Below are 18,881 nucleotides of genomic sequence, written 5' to 3' on the forward strand. Positions count from 1 at the left end.
ATGTTTTTCTGGAACCCCCTTACTTTTTCAATAATCCAGCAGATGTTTGCCTCCAGTCCCTATACCTTTTATGAATCCAGCTTGAACATCTGGAATTTCACAGTTCATGCAATATTGAAGCCTGACTTGGAGAATGTTGAGCATTACTTTACTAGCATGTGAGACGAGTGCATTGTGCAATAGTTTGAGCATTCTTTGACATTGTCTTTCTTTGGGATAGGAATGAAAACTCACCTTTTCCAGTCCTGTGGTCACTGCTGTGTTTTCTAAATTTGCTGGCAAATGAGTGCAACACTTTCATAGCATCATCTTTTAGGATTTGAAGTAGCTCAACTGGAATTCCATCACCTCCACTAGCTTTGTTCATAGTGATGCTTCCTAAGGCCCACATGACTTCACATTCCAGGATGTCTGGCTCTAAGTGAGTGGCAACACCACCGTGATTATCTGGGTTGTGAAGATTTTTTGGACAGTATGTCTATGTATCCTTGCCATGTTTTCTTCATATTTTTTGCTTCTGTTAGGTTCATATGATTTCTGACCTTTATTGAGCACATTATTGCATGAAATGTTCCCTTGGTATCTCTAACTTTCTCAAAGAGATCTCTAGTCTTTCCCAATCTATTGTTTTCCTCTATTTCTTTGCACTGATCACCAAGGAAGCCTTTCTTATCTCTTCTTACTATTCTTTGGAACTCTGCATTCAAATTGGTATATCTCTCCTTTTCTCCTTTGCTTTTCACTTCCCTTCTTTTCACAGCTATTTCTAAGGCCTCCTCAGAGAGCCATTTTACTTTTTTGCATTTCTTTTTCTTGGGGATGGTCTTGAATCCTGTCTCAGGTACAGTGTCACGAACCTCCATCCACAGTTCATCAGGCATTCTGTCTGTCAAATCTAGTCCTTTAAATCTATTTCTCACTTCCACTGTATAATTGTAAGGGATTATATTTAGGTCATGCCAGAAAGATCTAGTGGTTTTCCCCACTTTCCTCAATTTAAGTCTGAATTTGGCAATAAGGAGTTCATGATCTGAGCCACAGGCAGATCCCAGTCTTGCTTTTGCTGACTCTATAGAGCTTCTCAAACTTTGGCTGCAAAGAATATAATATATCTGATTTCGATGTTGATGATCTGGTGATGTCCATCTGTAGAGTCCTCTCTTGTGTTGTTGGAAGAGGGTAAGTCTATTATACAACGCACAGGCACATGAATTCCTGTTATTGCATGTATTGTTTACCTGATATTTTTAAAATTGTAGGATTTGAAATTAATGCACAATGCTAATATATAAAATCAAGGCTCAGATCTTCTCACCTGGAAAAGCTTACCTATGAAAAGCCAGAAACAACCTATAAGTCCAACAAGAGGAATTAATTATATGGATTACAATACATCCAATGAAGCATGCTGCATGCTAAGTTGTGCTGAGTTGCTTCAGTCATGTCTGACTCTGGGCAACACTATGGACTCTAGCCCAAGGCTCCTCTGTCCTTGGCGATTCTCCAGGCAACAATACTGGAGTCGATTGTCCTGCCCTCCTACTGGGGAATGTTCCCTACCCAGGGATCGAACCTGCATCTCTTATGTCTCCTGCGTTGGCAGGAGGGTTCTTTTCTGCTAGTGCCACCTGGAAAGTCCCAAGTTTTATATAAGTAAGTTGACAATATTTCTGGGCTCCACAAAAGATGTAAACACAATCTTGTGAGGTGTGCACAAGAGTAGAATGTTCAGAACAAAGAAGTCAGGGTTATCACCCAATGTGCATGGTCAGCCACCTCCTTGTGTCTAAACATCACACTCTGAGAGGGACACTGAGAAACTCAAACTCTTCATCAGAGTAAAAATCCAATATGACAGGAAAAATATGACAAAAGCCAAGAGGAAATATAGCAAAATGTGTTTCTTTTTTTTTTTTTAAATATGGAACGCTTCACGAATTTGCGTGTCATCCTTGTGCAGGGGCCATGCTAATCTTCTCTGTATCGTTCCAATTTTAGTATATGTGCTGCCGAAGCGAGCACCAAAATGTGTTTCAACTGCTTGGAAGAATGCAAGGGCAAAGAGGATAGAGCTGTGTGAAAGTCCAAAAGAGTCAGCCATGTGGAATCAACAGAGGCAAGGTCAGGGCCAGGGAAGAGAGGATGTGTACAGAGGTGGAATACTTATCAGGTTCACATCGTGAGTAAGCACCAGCAGAACAGGTGTCCCGGCTTGGCCATATTCTTTGCTTAGCACAATCCTGGTCAATATGATGGCTTGAGGATGAGAAGAGGAGAAGGAGAAAGAGAGGATGAAGGGTGTGGGAAGTAAAGAATGAGATAAGAGAAAGAGGAGGGGGAGAAAGGGTCTTGAGTTCTGAGCGCAGGACTCTGGATTTTACCATCACTGTAGGTCTTCTTCTCCTCCCACTGCAGGTAATGACACTTCTCTAGCCCAGCCTCCCTCCCTACACCCAGTCCTACAAGGAAACCAACCAGGATTCTGAGCTGCTTGTAAAAGGAAAGCTCTCATCAGTAATAACTGCATCTTTTGTGGGCTGTGAATATTTTTTTTTTAATTAAACTTTAATTTGATTCTCATTTGAATGATGGTTCAAGTTGAAAAACAGGTACAAGAGTAAAGAGACAAGGGCAGTTAAAGTGCTAATGGGTGACAATGGCCATGAAGAGGAACTCTTTTTCAAATGCCAGCATGGAGGTTAAGTAAAGGTTGAAGATCAAGAAGAGTAAGTCAAGGCAGAATGGATACAGGTATCTGAATGGCTGAATCCCTTTGCTGTCCACCTGAAATTATCACAACATTGTTAATAGGCTATGGTCCCATGTTAAAAAAAAAAAAAAAATTAAATAGTCAAAATGAAGGAAGGAGTCCAGGGAACAGGCTGAAGTCCTGAATAAGGCACTGACAACAGAAATGAGGATGAGGGGATGGATAACCAGGAGACATAACTTAAAACAGGGGATAAGTGGCTAGGTAAGTAAGCAGGAGTAAGGAGTCTAAACTGCCTGATGGATGACTCGTGTAGGTAGGTGGGTGGTAGTTCCCATTATGAGGTAATGAAGCCAGGAAGATGAACACGTTTGGTGGGGACAGTGGAGATAGAGAGTCTGGACTGGAGTTCAGGTAAGTATATCACAGGAAAAAATCTCAAATAATGAAAGTTCTTAAATAATAGAGTGAGTTATGGCAAAAAAAGAATAACCCTCTGTTTATCCCTGAGGGTGGAGGGGAATCTTGGTGACTTCATGTAAACATTCTCCACTCCAAAGTGGATCTTTTCCAGAACGAAGGCACAGACTGTATTCTCCCCATAAATCAGCCTACTCAAAAATTGTGATCTTCCAGAAATACGAGGGACCTTGATGTAGCATTTGCCTTGAAACAGGTCAGATCTGAGAAGGAACCAGAAGAGAAATTACCCAAAGATGTAGGAATGGGTGTCCGTGTTTGGGTATTGAATATTCTGGTGAGTTTCTGTTTCTTTGGCTATGCTGCAAGGCGTGGGGGACCTTAGTTGCCCAACAGGGATGGACCCCACACCCCTCCATGGAAGCATGGAGTGTTAATCACCAAACTGACAGGGAAGTCCCCTGGTGAACTTTTTGAGATAAGCAAATCACAATCTATGTTCTAGTTATATTGATTTTGTGACTATATACATATATTCACTATGGATGCTTGTCTTTTTTCTGAATTTGTGGAGATTTCAACCTACTTCAGATGAACCAAATAATAATTATACAAAAATATCATCATTTAATGGCATCTGATTCCAAAGCTTAAGCTCTTTGATGCTAAGCTAAGTCTTCAGCAAGGTTTTGTAATGACTGAATAAATGAATGAAGGAATGAATGAGCCCATGTGGGAGAATAAGTAGTATCCACAGTTAGAAAACAAAACGAATCTTGAGAGATTAAGCGTTTTCTGAATATAAACAACATCCTGCACTGCTCCCTATGCTGTATTTTGGTGTAAATTTTATAGGCACACACTTTGATTGATTGCAGAACAAGATTTGGCAAATAGAGTGTCTCCTGGATTTCAACCCACACATCCCTCTAGGCCAAATGCCTTGATGCAGGGCACAGCCTGTATACAGTAGTTAAAATTTAAGGACATAATTCTTCTCAGGCCTTCTCACTTTACATACTTGTCTCTCCCACTAGGGATCATACTGCTCTTCCAATAAAGGACAGTTTTCCATCCCCCGTTAAATAACAGCAAAAAATCAGCAGGATTTCCAGTCACTGTGAAAGCAAAGATAATCACACCTTTCCTCTGTGTTGATACTTTTGGGAAATAATCAGTCTTAAGAGGAGCTACAGTGTAAATTTATGAATAGGCTAGGAAATAGACAGGATGGTTGAGAAGTGAATCAAAAGTTAACAGACAAAAATGAGAGATGATAAAGTAACTAAAAGGTCAGAAAATAGAGATGCTGAGAGTGGGGAAGAGACAGCAGTGCTTAAAACCCATATCCTTTGAACTCAGTACTTCTCAACTTTCTCCTTGTTAGAGAAATCATATACTGCTCTATTCATTCACCCTTTCCCTTATTCATGAGACATCTCTTGATCACATGCCATATTCCAGGCACAGCAAGAAACATCAGGTATAATTTAATCAATAGTGCATGGTCCCAGTCTTCAAAATAGCCAAAAGCCACTAAGAAGGCCTTTGTGAATACACAGGTTCACTGCAACATCATTTGAAAAGCTTTAGGAACACAGTGTCATGGGAGCCCGGAAGAGATCATAAATAACTTTCCTGACTATGTTAGGAAGGCATGTTTCATCTGGATGTTCAAGAATGAGAAGAAACTTTTTAAGTTGAAAAAATGGAGGAAAGCAGTCAAGGTAAAGGGAGCCGTATGTATCACGAAGCTTCAGAACTACACAGGGTCCTGGAATGCTTATAGAACAGGGAGACTTACACTGGAAAGAGTGAGGCCTGAAGGGTGTCGTGAGAGGCAAACCTGGAGAAGCTGGTTGGGGCCACAGACAAAGTGATGCACGTGATTAAAACCTAAGGTGGGAAACACCTTTACTAACTGCCTAGCATGCATATAGTGATCCCAAAACAATCTTCTGTCACCCTTCTTTCAGGAAAAGAACTGTTCATGTTAAGGCTGGAATTGATCTTCATGGCTTCCTGGCTTTAAAGCCACATAGACTGAGTTCAAATGCTGGCTCTCCCACATACTGTGGAAATGTCCTGAGATTTGGAGTCTTTATATGTATAACAAAAATGATGAAACCTCACAAAACTAAGTTGATGATGATGAGTTGGCCCATAGAGCACCTTGTACACAGGATACAGTAAAAAAAAAAAAAAAAAAAAAAAAAAGGTGTTACTCCCTCTCCCTTATTTAGCCCAGACTTTCTTCAGGAGGAGCATACTTGCCAAAGAAAGTTAATTAAAAAAAAAAACTCTTCAGAGATTTCACAACTTACTCTGTATCTAGACTCTAATAGGCACATTCCTTCAAATTGAATATTCTAAGACCACCTAAGCCACTTTTGTACTGCCCATTAACACAATGAAAAGAGTTCCACACAGCAGGGCAGTTCTTACTATTCTGGAATACTCTGCGGGTCTTCAGTCTCTGTTGTCACAGTACTGACCTGTGAATTTTGCTGAAGATCAGAAGAAACAGTGAACCCAGAGGAACATTAGCGTCAGCACACTGTTCCAGGGCTCCGGATGACTGCTCAGAGTAAGATGCACATCCAGGGCCTCACCCTCCTCTACACTCTGATCTTGATCCCTCAGAGTGTTTCGCACCCTCATCTGTTCCTTAACAACAGGCAGAACATGATTTTTCAGTATGGGCCACCCTGAAACGTTTAGTCACATTGGTAATCACCGAATGACTCTCATCCTGTTAGGTAAACTAACTTTAGAGTCATCGAATGTGACACGAAAACACATCTTTGAAAGCAGCATTTCCCGAGGGGGTCAGAGAAAGTGTGCAAAGGCAGAATGAACAGTAGAGCCTGGACTGGTTCTAGCAGATGCAAATCCCTTCTTACATCAGTCAATCTAGAAAAGTGAGTCTAAAGAGTTGATATTGCACCCCTCTGAATAACCTCATTGATTATATATATATATATATATATATATATATATATATATACACACACACACACAAGCCTACACATATGAAAATACTTTATGTTAGGCTTGCATGTAGTTCTAGATATATCTAAAGTTGCTTTAGATTTTGAAGATGGAGGGTTCACTGTATTCACTAAAACAATTCAGAGTTCACTCCGAGTGGAATATGGAAAGAAAATCTCTGAACTGTGATATTTTATTGAAGAGAAGGAAGGCAGGTAGCTCTTATCCCTGTGTGTCTTAGTCGCTTAGTTGTGTACAACTCTTTGCAACGCCATGGACTGTAGTCCACCAGCTCCTCTGTCCATGGAATTCTGCAGGCAAGAATACTGGAATGGGTAGCCTTTCCCTTCTCCAGGGGATCTTCCCAACCCAGGGATCTAACTGGGCTCTCCTGCATTGCAGGCAAATTCTTTACCATCTGAGCCACCAAGGAAGCCCAGAGGTATACACATAGGAAAGAGAACTAATATGTTTGAGAGTTTACTATAAGCCACTCAGATTCTAATCAGTTCACTTAATTTCTATAATAACTTTATATACTGAGTAGCTATTACTTTCACTCCCATGTTAGTGAAGAGAAAACAGGAGTGTGGACTGGTCAAGAGACTTGTCCACAATTACACCACAAGTACTGAACTTAGGTGGAGGAAGGCTGCTCGGGGATCCAGTTTCTTAATCAGCACTAGGCAACACCACCACTCCAAAGTATTGTGTATGGATTCCACACATTCACATTAAAACCTTGGTTATTTCTCTTCATACTTAATCCTTCCTATTCTCAAAGTCATAATAGCAAGAAGTCCAGTATCTTAGTCTTGGAGAAGCCTCCTTTCCTGAAAAGAGAAAAAAAAAACACAAAAACAAAAACTCCATCTCTTATTTCCAAACTTAAGCAGGACTTGAGAATCAACATCCTTCTCATAGCCACTTGGAGTTACTACTTAAAATGGGAATGGATTTGGCAAAATATAGTGGGTCAGCTCTATTTTGTGCCTGTCTCAAGCCCCAAGAGAGAATGCTATGGTGTTTTTTTATTTTTATTTTTTTGTTGTTGTTGTTTTGTTTTGTTTTAGAAAGAGTGCTAAGGCTTCTTCAGTGATAAACTTAGTCAAGAAAGTGCTACTTTAAACAACTAAGAATTTGAGGGCTTTGCTCCCATGCTCTCTTAGACATTTTTTATCATCATCAACTTTAACTTGTCTTTCCTTGGAAATAAGTTAATGCAAGAGCCTCTGTACCCTGGTCCTTGGTCAAGAACTAAAAGGGAAACTCTGATAGATGTGATTTGCATAGGCAGTCTTGGTTGCTGCATGCCCCAAATAATGTGGGCTACTTCCACACCAAGCCTGAGGTTTGACTCTAAAGATTCACCATGACCCATAATCTCAAAGCCAACTACTTCTTCTGGTGCTCAATAAAATAAACAACGATCTCTTCCAATGCTTGGGGATCAACCCAGGACTTGCCTCGTAAGCCATGCACTCAGTGGGTGGATCACCACTGTGAGGCTTTCATAGAGGAATTTCAAGGACAATTCTGAACAATGAACTTGAAGTGTCAACCTAGAATTAGAATTAAATGCTCTATAACATAGTCTGTGCTGATTCCTAAGGTCGGTACAGAATGAGATAAAAAAGGGGAGAGATATCTGTGTTGTAAGCATGTCTTTTTTAAGCCTCTAACAGTTCTCTCTGATTCACAGGACGTCTTCAGAGCCATGCATCCGGACCCTGACATTGTGCGGTTGTACCTCAAACCACTGCTCATCGGAGAGCTTGCTCTAGAAGAGCCCAATCAGGAGAGAAACAAAAATGTGAGTGAGGTCTCAGGACTCAAAAGTATGCAGAGGGATGGGGACAAGGTATATTTCAAGGCCAACTTATCCTTTTCTGTGGGAAACCAGCCATCATGTCTGAGAGGGTCTGCAATAGCATAAATAAGAGGATTCCGAGTATTTCAAAATAATGTCATCCTCCTGAGATCCTCAGAATTCTTTTTTTTTTTTTTTTAAGTGCAATTTCTTTATTTTGGAAAAGCCATCACCTGTATTACTGCGCCTAGGGTCCCTGAAAGCTCACTTACACACATTTGCTCTTGGTGGATACTGTCCCCTCAGCACCTGACATCTTGGGCTCACAGAGAAGAGGATGTTGGGGGGACCAGACCCCCAATCACTGGATGATGGCCAGGTTGGGTGTGGTCACCTGTCAGCCTGTCACTGAGGCGAAGTGGCCCAGGTTCCCTCCCATGTTGTGTCATTCTAGGTCTCCTGAGCTACATGGGGACAGAGCAGTATGGGGCCAGGAAGAAGGGACACAGCATCTGGATGTGTAGACACTGAGGAGGGAGAAGCAAGCACTGGGCAGAGGAGTCCTGGAATTCTTAAACCTCTGAGAAACAAAGGAATGGAATGCTTGGCCCTGTGCCAAACAGTAATTCCATGTGTCTAACTACCTACTTCTTGCCACGCAACTTACACATAACTTTTCTTTTTCCATGACTTCTTATAATTGTTTGATGCTCGCTGTTAGTTTCCATGAGAGCAGAGACTATGTGTCCTCAGTACCTACCGGCACAGGATTGGACTTGTAGTAGGAATTCCATAAATAGCTGTTGAATCAATGATGTGACTATATCCTAACTATAGTTCTTTTTACAATCGGAGAAATTACAATTCTAGGAGAATAAACTACCTTCTGAAAAGCAAAGAACAGGAACTCCAGTTCACCTCCTTCTGGCTCCAAACCTTTGGGTATTCCCCATGAAAAGCACCACTTTTCTTTCGCCAAGACTTTGGTTGACTGAAAAACTGTCTTCAGAGGGCAGGCACCTCCATAAGACTAGAGTTTCTAGAATGGTTGCACATAAAGCTTAAAGGGATTTTAGCTAATATTAAGCATGGCATTTTTTTTCTTTTGCACTTCATGTTTTAAAACAGTTTACAATTGTACCATTCTTTTGAAATAATTTGTACAAAGTGGTGATCCAGATATCGCTGTGAGGCAGAAAGAATAAGAATTACATTTCCACTTCAAGAAATGAAGAAACAAACTCTCAAGGGGATAGAAGGAATCTGAGGAGACAGGACTGATTACATGCAGGCCCAAGATGAATACTTAGGCTGACTCCTTAGGCCCAAGTGCATCCCTCAAGGCTGTGTTTCAGGAAGCAATGCACTGTATTGAGATGAGTGCGCCCTCAGGCTGACAGCCTGGACACAGAGCCCGGTTCCTGTGACAAGGTGTAGGAGCTGAGATGGTGTTGTTCAGTCAGTAAGTCACCTCTGACTCTGCGACCCCATGAACTGCAGCACGCCAGGCCTCCATGTTTCCTCACTATCTCCCAGTTTGCTCAGACTCAATGTCCATTGAGTCCATGATGCCATCCAACCATCTCATCCTCTGTCGCCCTCTGCTCTTCCTGCCCTCAACCTTTCCAGGCACCAGGGTCTTTTCCAATGATTCTGTTCTTCCATCAGGTGGCCAGTGTATTGGAGCTTCAGCTTAACCATCAATCATTTCAATGAATACCCAGGGTTGATTTCCTGTAGGACTGACATGTTTGATCTCCCTGCTGTCCAAGGGACTCTCAAGGGTTTTCTCCAACACCACAGTTCAAAAGCAACAATTCTTTGATTCTCAGCCTTCTTTCATGTCCAACTCTCACATCCATACATGACTACTGGAAAACCCATAACTTTGACTATATGGACCTTTGTTGGCAAACTAACGTCTCTGCTTTATAATATGCTGTCTACCTTTGTCACTGCTTTTCTTCCAAGGAGCAAGCATCTTTTAATTTCATGGCTGCAATCACTGGCTGCAGTGATTTTTGAAGCCCAAGAAAATAAAGCCTGTCACTGTTTCTATTTTCTCCCCATCTATTTGAATGAAGTGATTGGACTGAATGTCATGATCTTCATTTTTTGAATGTTGAGTTTGAAGCCAGCTTTTTTACCCTCCTCTTTCACCTTCATCAACAGATTCTTTAGTTCCTCTTCACTTTCTACCATTAGAGTGGTATGATCTTATCTGAAGTTGTTGATATTTCTCCCAGCAATCTTGATCCCAGCTTCTGCTTCATTCAGCACAGCATTTCACATGATGTACTCTGCATATAAATTAAATAAGCAGGGTGACAATATACAGCCATGATGTACTCCTTTCCCAATTTTGAACCAGTCCATTGTTCCAAGTCTGGTTTGAACTGTTGCTTCTTGGCCTGCATACAGGTTTCTCAGGAGGCAGGTAAGATGGTCTAGTACTCCCATCTCGTTAAGAATTTTCCACGGCTTGTTGTGATCCACAAAGGATCAGAAGAAACAGTAAACCTAGAGGAATATTAGTGTAGTCAGTGAAGCAGATTTTTTTTATTTTTATTTTTATTTTTTGGAATTCTCTTGCTTCTTCTATGATCCAACAGATATTGGTAATTTGATTTTTGGTTCCTCTGCCTTTTCTAAATCCAACTTGTATATCTGGAAGTTCTCAGTTCATGTACTGTTGAAGCCTAGTTTGAAGGATTTTGAGCATTACCTTGCTAGCATGTGAAATAAGAGCAATTATGTGGTACTTTGAATGTTCTTTGGCATTGCCTTTCTTTGGGATTGGAATGAAAATTGACTTTTTAAGTCCTGTGACCACTGTTGAGTTTTCCAAATTTGCTGGCATATCGAGTGTAGCACTATAGTAGCATTATCTTTTGGGATTTGAAGTAGTTCTACTGGAATTCCACCACCTCAATTAGCATTAAAACACCTCCATTAGCATTGTTCATCCCAATGCTTTCTAAGGACCTCTTGACTTCACATTGCAAAATGTCTGGCTCTAGGTGAATGACCATACATACCATCGTGGTTATCTGGATCTCTAGAGTTTTTTTGTATAATTCTGTTTATTCTTGCCACATCTCCTTAATATCTTCTTTTCTGTTAGGTCTTTACCATTTCTGTCCTTTTTTTTTTTTTTTTTTCATTTCTATCCTTTTTATGCCCATCTTTGCATGAAATGGTCCTTTGACATTTCCAATATTGTTGAAGAGATCTCTAGTTTTTTTCCATTCTATCATTTTCCTCTACTTTTTGTTTGCATAAGAATGCTTTCTTATCTCTACTTGCTATTCTCTGGAAATCTGCATTCAGATGGGTATATCTTTCCTTTTCTCCTTTGCCTTTCACTTCTCTTCTTTTCTCAGCTATTTAAGGCCTCCTCAGACACCATTTTACCTTTTTGCATTTCTTTTCCTTGGGGATGATTTTGATCATCATCTGCAAGACAATGTTACAAAGCTCTGTCCACAGTTCTTCAAGCACTTTGTCTATCAGATCTTATGCCTTGAATTTATTTGTCACTTCCACTGCATAACTGCAAGTTCATACCTGAATGGCCTAGTGGTTTTCCCTACTTTTTTCAATTTAAGTCTGAATTTGGCTATAAGGAGTTCATGATCTGAGCCATAATCAGCTCCTGGTCTTGTTTTTGCTGATGTATAGAGCTTCTCCATCTTTGGCTGCAAAGTATATAATCAATCTGATTTCAGTATTGACGATCTGGTGATGTCCATGTATAGAGTCATTTCTTGTGTTGTTGGAAGAGAGTGTTTGCTATGACCAGTGCATTCTCTTGGCAAAAATTTGTTAGCATTTGCCTGGCTTCATTTTGTACTCCAAGGCCAAGCTTGCTTATTACTTCAGGTATCTCTTGACTTCCTACTTTTGCATTCCAATTCCCTATGATGAAAAGGATACCTTTTTTTTTTTTTTTTTTTTGGTGTTAGTGTTAGAAGGTCTGGTAGGTCTTCAGAGAACCATTCAACTTCAGCTTCTTCAGCATTAGTGGTCAGGGCATAGATTTGGATTACTGTGATACTGAATGGTTTGCTTTGGAATCAAACAGAGATCATACTCTCATTTTTGAGACTGCACCCAAGTACTGCATTTTAGACTCTTTTGTTGACTATGATGGCTACTCCATTTCTTATAAGGGATTCTTGCCCACAGTGGTAGATACATTGGTCATATGAATTAAATTCACCCATTCCCATACATTGTAGTTCACTGATTCCTAAAATGTTGATGCTAACCCTTGCCATCTCTTGCTTGACCCCATCCAGTTTACTTTGGTTCATGGACCTAACTTTCAAGGTCCCTATGCAATATTGTTGTTTACATAATTGGACTTTACTTTTGTCATTAAACACATATATAACTGGGTGTAATGTCTGCCTTGGCCTAGTCTCATATTCTTTCTAGAGCTATTTCTTCATTCTTCCCCAGTAGCATATTGGATACATCAAGAGGTTCTTTAGGTCCTCTTTGCTTTCTGCCCTAAGGTGTCATCTGCATATGAGAGGGTATTGATATTTCTCCCAGCAATCTTGATTCCAGCTTCTGAGTCATCCAGCCCAACATTTCTCATTATATACTCTGCATAGAAATTAAATAAGCAGGGTGACAACATACAGCCTTGATGTACTCCTTTCCCAATTTGGGACTGTCAAGCGAGTGTATGCTCCTCGGTTCTTTGTCTTGTCACAACAAATATTTGGAGTGACGGACATTAAAGCCCCTTGGCGGGTCACAGCTCTCGGAGGACAGACCGTGTTATAGCTCTCAGGTCTCAAACGGACCGTGTTATAGCTCTTAAATAAATCAGTGTTACAGCTCTATTTATTTAGATAATAGCAGGAAAATCCATCTTTGAGGCATGAGGGCACTTCGATCCAAAGACGCGAAGAGAAGATCGCCCCATCATGCGGGAGAGGGAGGGAGCAAAAAGGAGAGAAGAGGGCTTTGGCTCCTCTTTTTATATGTTTCTCTGTCCCTGGGCCTGTCTTATGTAAATTGGACTTAGGCAAGAGCGTTGTTTGTTTTACCTGAGGTTCTCACTCTGGTCCTCGGACCTTCCTTTGTTCTATTTTCATGGGCTTTCCCTTCCAGGTCTTTTAGCCACCGTCATTTTGGACTCTTTTTCCCTATTCTAACTACCTAACAGAACCACTCCATTGTTCCATGTCCAGTTCTAACTGTTGCTTCTTGGCCTGCATATAGGTTGCTCAGGAGGCAGGTAAGGCGGCCTGGTATTTCCAGCTATTGAAGAATTTCCCTCAGTTTGTTGTGATCCACATGGTCAAAGACATTAGCATAGTCAGTGAAGCAGAAGTAGATGTCTTTTGGAATTCCTTTGCTTTCTCTGTGATCCAACAGATGTTAGCAATTTGATTTCTGGTTCCTCTGCCTCTTCTAAACCCAACTAGAAATCTGAACGTTCTCAGTTCACATACTGTTGAAGCCTAGCTTGGAGAATTTTAAACATCACTTTGTTAGCATGTGGAATGATTGCAATTGTGCAGAAGTCTGAACATCCTTTCGTATTGCCTTTCTTTGGGATTGGAATGAAAATTGATTTTTCAAGTCCTGTGACCACTGCTGCGCTTCCCAAGTTTGCTGGCATACTGAGTGCAGCACTTTCACAGCATCATCTTTTAGGGTTTGAAATAACTCAGCTGGAATTCTATCACCTCTGCTACCTTTGTTGGTAGTTATGCTTCCTAAGGCCCACTTGACTTCACACTCCAGCATGTCTGGCTCTAGGTAAGTGATCACAACACCATCGTGGTTATCTGGGTCATTAAGATCTTTTTTGTGTAGTTCTTCTGTGTATTCTTGCCACTTCTTCTTGATATCTTCTGCTTCTGTTAGGTCCATATGTTTCCTGTCCTTTATTATGCCCATCTTTGTATGAAATTTTCCCTTGATATCTCTAATTTTCTCAAAGAGGTCTCCAGTCTTTCCCATTCCATTGTTTTCCTCTATTTCTTTGCATTGATCACTGAGGAAGGCTTTCTTATCTCTCCGTGCTATTCTTTGGAACTCTGCATTCAGATGTGTATATCTTTCTTTTTCTCCTTTGCCTTTCACTTCTCTTCTTTTCTCAGCTATCTGTAAGGCCTCCTCAAGTATCAGTTTGCCATTTTGCATTTCTTTTCCATGGGGATGATTTTGATCACCACCTCCAGTACAATGTTATGAACCTCTGTCCATAGTTCTTCAGGCACTCTATCAGATCTTACACCTTGAATCTATTTCTCACTTCCACTGTATAACTGCAAGGGATTTACTTTAGGTCATACCTGAATGGCCTAGTGGTTTCCCCTACTTTCTTCAATTTAAGTCTGAATTTTGAAATAAGGAGTTCAGTATCTGAGCCATAATCAGTTCCAGGTCTTGTTTTTGCTAATGTATAGAGCTTCTCTATCCTTGGCTGCAAAGAATATAATCAATCTGATTTCGGTATTGACCATCTGGTGATGTCCATGTGTAGAGTCATCTATTATGTTGTTGGAAGAGGGTGTTTGTCATGACCAGTGTGTTCTCTTCGCAAAACTCTGTTAGCATCTGCCCAGCTTCATTTTGTACTCCAAGGCCATGCTTGCCTGTTATTCCAGGTACCTTTTAACTTCCTACTTTTGCATTCTAATCCCCTATGATGAAAGAAATCTAAGTGCTGAAGAATTGATGCTTTTGAACTGTGGTGTTGGAGAAGACTCTTGAGAGTCCCTTGGACTGTAAGGAGATTTCTACCAGTCCATTGTAAAGGAGATCAGTCCTGGGTGTTCATTGGAAGGACTGATGCTGAAGCTGAAACTCCAATACTTTGGCCACCTCATGTGAAGAGTTGACTCACTGGAAAAGACCCTGATGCTGGGGTAGATTGAATGTGGGAGGAGAAGGGGATGACAGAGGATGAGATGGTGGGATGGCATCACCACCTAAATGGACATGAGTTTGAGTAAGCTCCAGGAGTTGGTGATGGACAGGGAAACCTAGCGTGCAGCAGTCCATTTGGTTGCAAAGTGTTGGACACGACTGAATGACTGAACTGAACTGATGATGAAAAGGACATCTTTTTTGGTGTTAGTTCTAGAAGGTCTTGTAAGTCTTCAGAGAACCATCCAACTTCAGCTTCTTCAACATTAGTGATCAGAGCACAGGCTTGGATTACTCTGATATTGAATGGTTTCCCTTAGAAATGAACAGAAATCATCTTTCATTTTTGTTTTTTGTACCCAAGTACTCTATTTCAGACTCTTTTGTGGACTAGTACACTGTGTGATCTATTAAAGTTATCTATGGCCACCAGAATTCTGATGTTCATGGGGCCTCTAGAGATGAGCCCATCCAAACCTTTCCCAGGCACTGGATCATTTAAAAGTTGTATCAGTGAATTTGAAATGAATTTTCTTGCTTCTAGGATTATGTTCATAGCACTTTTTTATTATTATTTCAAATTTCTCTTCTCTTTTATATTTGAACAAACAAGTTTCCTTCTTATACCCTGGTTACTTTCTCAACAGTCTGAGTTTCAAACACATTATAGTTATTAAGCTAAGGAGATATTTCTTCCCAGGCCTTACACTGACTCTCGAGTATGTGCAAGTTCGTAAATCAGTGCTAGTACTTGACGTACATACATAAGCACAGTACTTGTACACAGAATCAGGACTCCTCCAACCAATGGACACACACTCTAATACCACAGGAGACCCTGTCTCATTCCTGTAGAGCTTCTGAGCATCTCACAGGAAATTCATCTCACAGAGCTAATCAAAGTGAACTCTATCTTTCATAAAGGAATCTTTTGCACACGCTAAATAGCTGATAACATAGAAAGTAACAGAGATCCGTATAGATAGCAAAGTCCCCCCAAGTATAATCAGAAATCAAACAGCACATTGATCTAAAAAGGCGACTGTTATGAATAGATACTCACGTCTACACATAAAGCGGACAACCAGCAAGGCCCTGCTGTTCGGCAGGGACCTACACTCAGTACCTCACAATGGCCGCCCGGGGACTGGGCTCTGAGGGAACAGCGCGTGTGGGTCACGTGCTGTGCACCTGACGGCAGTGCGACGCTGCTCGTCGCCCACACGTCAACGCGGCCTTTGTCTGAAAGGAGGAAACTTCTTATGGGGGCTTCCCTGGCAGCCCGGCCGTTAAGACTTCTCCTTTCAGTGAAGGGGGTGCAGGTTTGATCCCTCGTCAGGGAACCAAGATCTCACATGCCTCACAGCAATAAATAAACAAAACATAAAATGAAAGCAATATTGCCACAAATTCAATACAGACTTCAAAAGAAATGATCTGCATCAAAAAAAAAATAATTAATCAGTTTAAAAGAGAGAATTCTTAGAGTTATGTATCTGTTCAATGAACCTCCCCCATCCCCCCAAAAAGAAGTAAATTATAAGTCCCACAGCAATTTGAGGAGAGTTTACAAATCACTACTCATCTGTCTCTTCTCCAGGAAAAAAATTTATCATAACTTGTTTTAAGCATTTTGATTTTAGTTAATTTTTTAAGGTTTCATTTTTTGTTTGAATTATGCCTAATTATATTTATTAAATAAATAAATGTCAGTTCATCAAATTAAGGTATCATACATTGATAAAATAGATTAATAATTATGTTCATCTGTGCTCCCACTCCACTGAAGGAACTAATTCCTTTCTTGCATGTGTATCTCACAGTCCCAGTTGGTGGAAGATTTCCAAGAACTGCAGAGGACATTAGAGACCATGAATTTGTTCCATGCCAACCTGGGGTTCTTCTTCCTTCACCTCGCACAGGTCTTGATTTTGGAAGCCCTGGCTTGGGTAATAGTGTGGCATTTTGGCAGTGGCTGGCTTGTCACAATATTCATTTCTTGTCTTCTCACGGTTGCTCAGGTAAGTAGGTGTCCTAAGCCCAGGCAGCGGCTCTATGGGAAGCCTCAGAATTTTTTCTTCCCTCTTTACACTGGTGTCAACGGCTGCCCGGCACTTCCTGGCAAGTTACTCAACAGTGTCTGACACCAGCAAGTTATCAAAACCCACTGAGCCCCAGTTCTCTCATCTGTAACACGGGGTAATGATTTTTTATGGAAATGTTCTAAAAAAACTAAACAAGTTACTCTGTAGAGTGCCTAGCACAGAGACTGGCATGTGGTAAATATCCTTGACAGTTGCTACCATTTGCCCAACAGTATCCACACAATGTCAGTAACTGAAGTTCCGTTCTGGGCCATGTAACCTTCACCTATATCTTTCATTCTTTAACCAATCAACATTTTTAATGGTTGTTCAATGATTTTACTAAGACTAGGGCACATATGTGAACTTATTTTGTTTTCTTTTTAATCGCTCAGTTGTTTCCAATTATTTTAGACCCCGTGGACTGTAATCCACCAGGCTCCTCTGTCCATGGATTTCTTCAGGCAACAATACTGGAGTAGGTTGCCGTTCCCTTTACCAGGGAATCTTCCTGACCCAGGGATCAAATCCGAGTCTCCCACATTATAGGCAGATTCTTTACCGTCTTAGCCACCATGAAGAAAGAAAGCCCCACATTAATTTATACCTATACGTGTGTATATATATATATATATATATATAATATATATATATATATATATATATCACTATTTATACATGCTACTTCATAATAAAAAATTCTACTAAAAAGAAGTTATATATCTGTATTTTTAAAAAAATTCCCTGAGACCCTTGCCAAAAGCCTCATTTCACCAATATTTATCAATACACCAGTCTATGAAGAGAGTCTATTTATTATCCCATGATAATAGGATCATGGATTCTGCAGAAATGGCAATCAGCAACTGGCGTGTAGCAGGGCAATTGATAAATGCTTTGAATGAAGCACAGACTTCTGAAAATGGCATTCTATGCCCACAACTCTGTATTGGGGACACAAAGGGAAACACACCTGACCCTGCACTTGGGCAGCAGTCATCCAGTGGAGGAGATGGTCATTTAAATATCTAGACACGATACAAGGCAGAAGGGAAAGAAACAAGCATGTGCTGTTGGAGCAGAAAGAGGCATCTAATTCTAATTGAGGCAACTGGGGATGATTTCATGGAGAATTAACATCAATGTTAATTACAAAATTTTATATGCTAATTTTTTTCTTGAAAAGTCAACTTGCTTTATTCTTTGAAAAGCAACTTTTGGAATCAAGAAAGGAAAAAAAATATTTGACCGCTTAGCATTATCAGGAATTTTACATGTATTTTGCCTGCAAGACAGCTGAATGAGCAAGGTATAATGTTATAATCCCTGCTTCTCAGACAAAGAACTGAGCTCAGAGCCACCGACTAGCTTGCCAAGAGTTGTATAACTTGTAAAGTGGTGAAGGACAGTTCAGAGCCCTAGTCAGCCTGACTCCAAAGTCATCCTCCTTCCATTCCACATTGGACGATTCTGACAGTAGAGAGAAGATTCTAGGCTTCGAGAGCCACCTGTGCAAAGGTGCAGGGACGGGAAAGCACTCAGCAAGTGTGACAGATACAGAGACCTCCACTGTTCTCATGGGTCCCGAACCCACCAGCGGGCCCACTTACTGCTTTCTTCTTTCCTTGTCGACTTCTCTGACTGCAACCCTGTCTCTTCCAGGCTCAGAGTGGATTTCTGCAACATGACATGGGACACCTATCCATATTTAAGAAGTCCAAGTGGGATCACCTGTTGCAAAAATTTGTGATGGGTCATCTCAAGGTACAGAATGTTCCAGGAGTATGATGGGATTCTGAAAGTCATCTCACCAAGTAGTGGTTTCTACATACACTTATCAGCAAAAAATGTTACTACACACTCCACAAGTAACTGTAAATATACTGACAATGCAGTGACTATATATATATATATATAACATTATAACATATATGCTAAAATTAGAATTTTAACTGTTTAGGAGGAAAGG

At 40.6% G+C, this 18,881-nt stretch overlaps 1 protein-coding gene and 1 non-coding gene across 2 annotated transcripts in view; one reads left to right on the plus strand and one right to left on the minus strand.

Moving 5' to 3' along the window:
* Positions 1–18,881, plus strand: part of LOC122700551 (fatty acid desaturase 2-like protein FADS2B) — a 40,691-nt gene that overhangs the window by 5,100 nt on the left and 16,710 nt on the right. The window contains exons 2-4 of the mRNA XM_043913503.1: positions 7,824–7,934; positions 16,652–16,849; positions 18,575–18,676. Of these exons, the coding sequence (XP_043769438.1) occupies positions 7,824–7,934; positions 16,652–16,849; positions 18,575–18,676 (411 nt within the window). The remainder of the gene's footprint in view (positions 1–7,823; positions 7,935–16,651; positions 16,850–18,574; positions 18,677–18,881) is intronic.
* On the minus strand, positions 1,916–2,022 carry LOC122703917. The gene has a single exon (XR_006343658.1). It is a non-coding gene; the product is annotated as a U6 spliceosomal RNA (small nuclear RNA).

The sequence above is a fragment of the Cervus elaphus genome, chromosome 1, assembly GCF_910594005.1.
Source record: "Cervus elaphus chromosome 1, mCerEla1.1, whole genome shotgun sequence".
Lineage (NCBI taxonomy): Eukaryota > Metazoa > Chordata > Mammalia > Artiodactyla > Cervidae > Cervus > Cervus elaphus.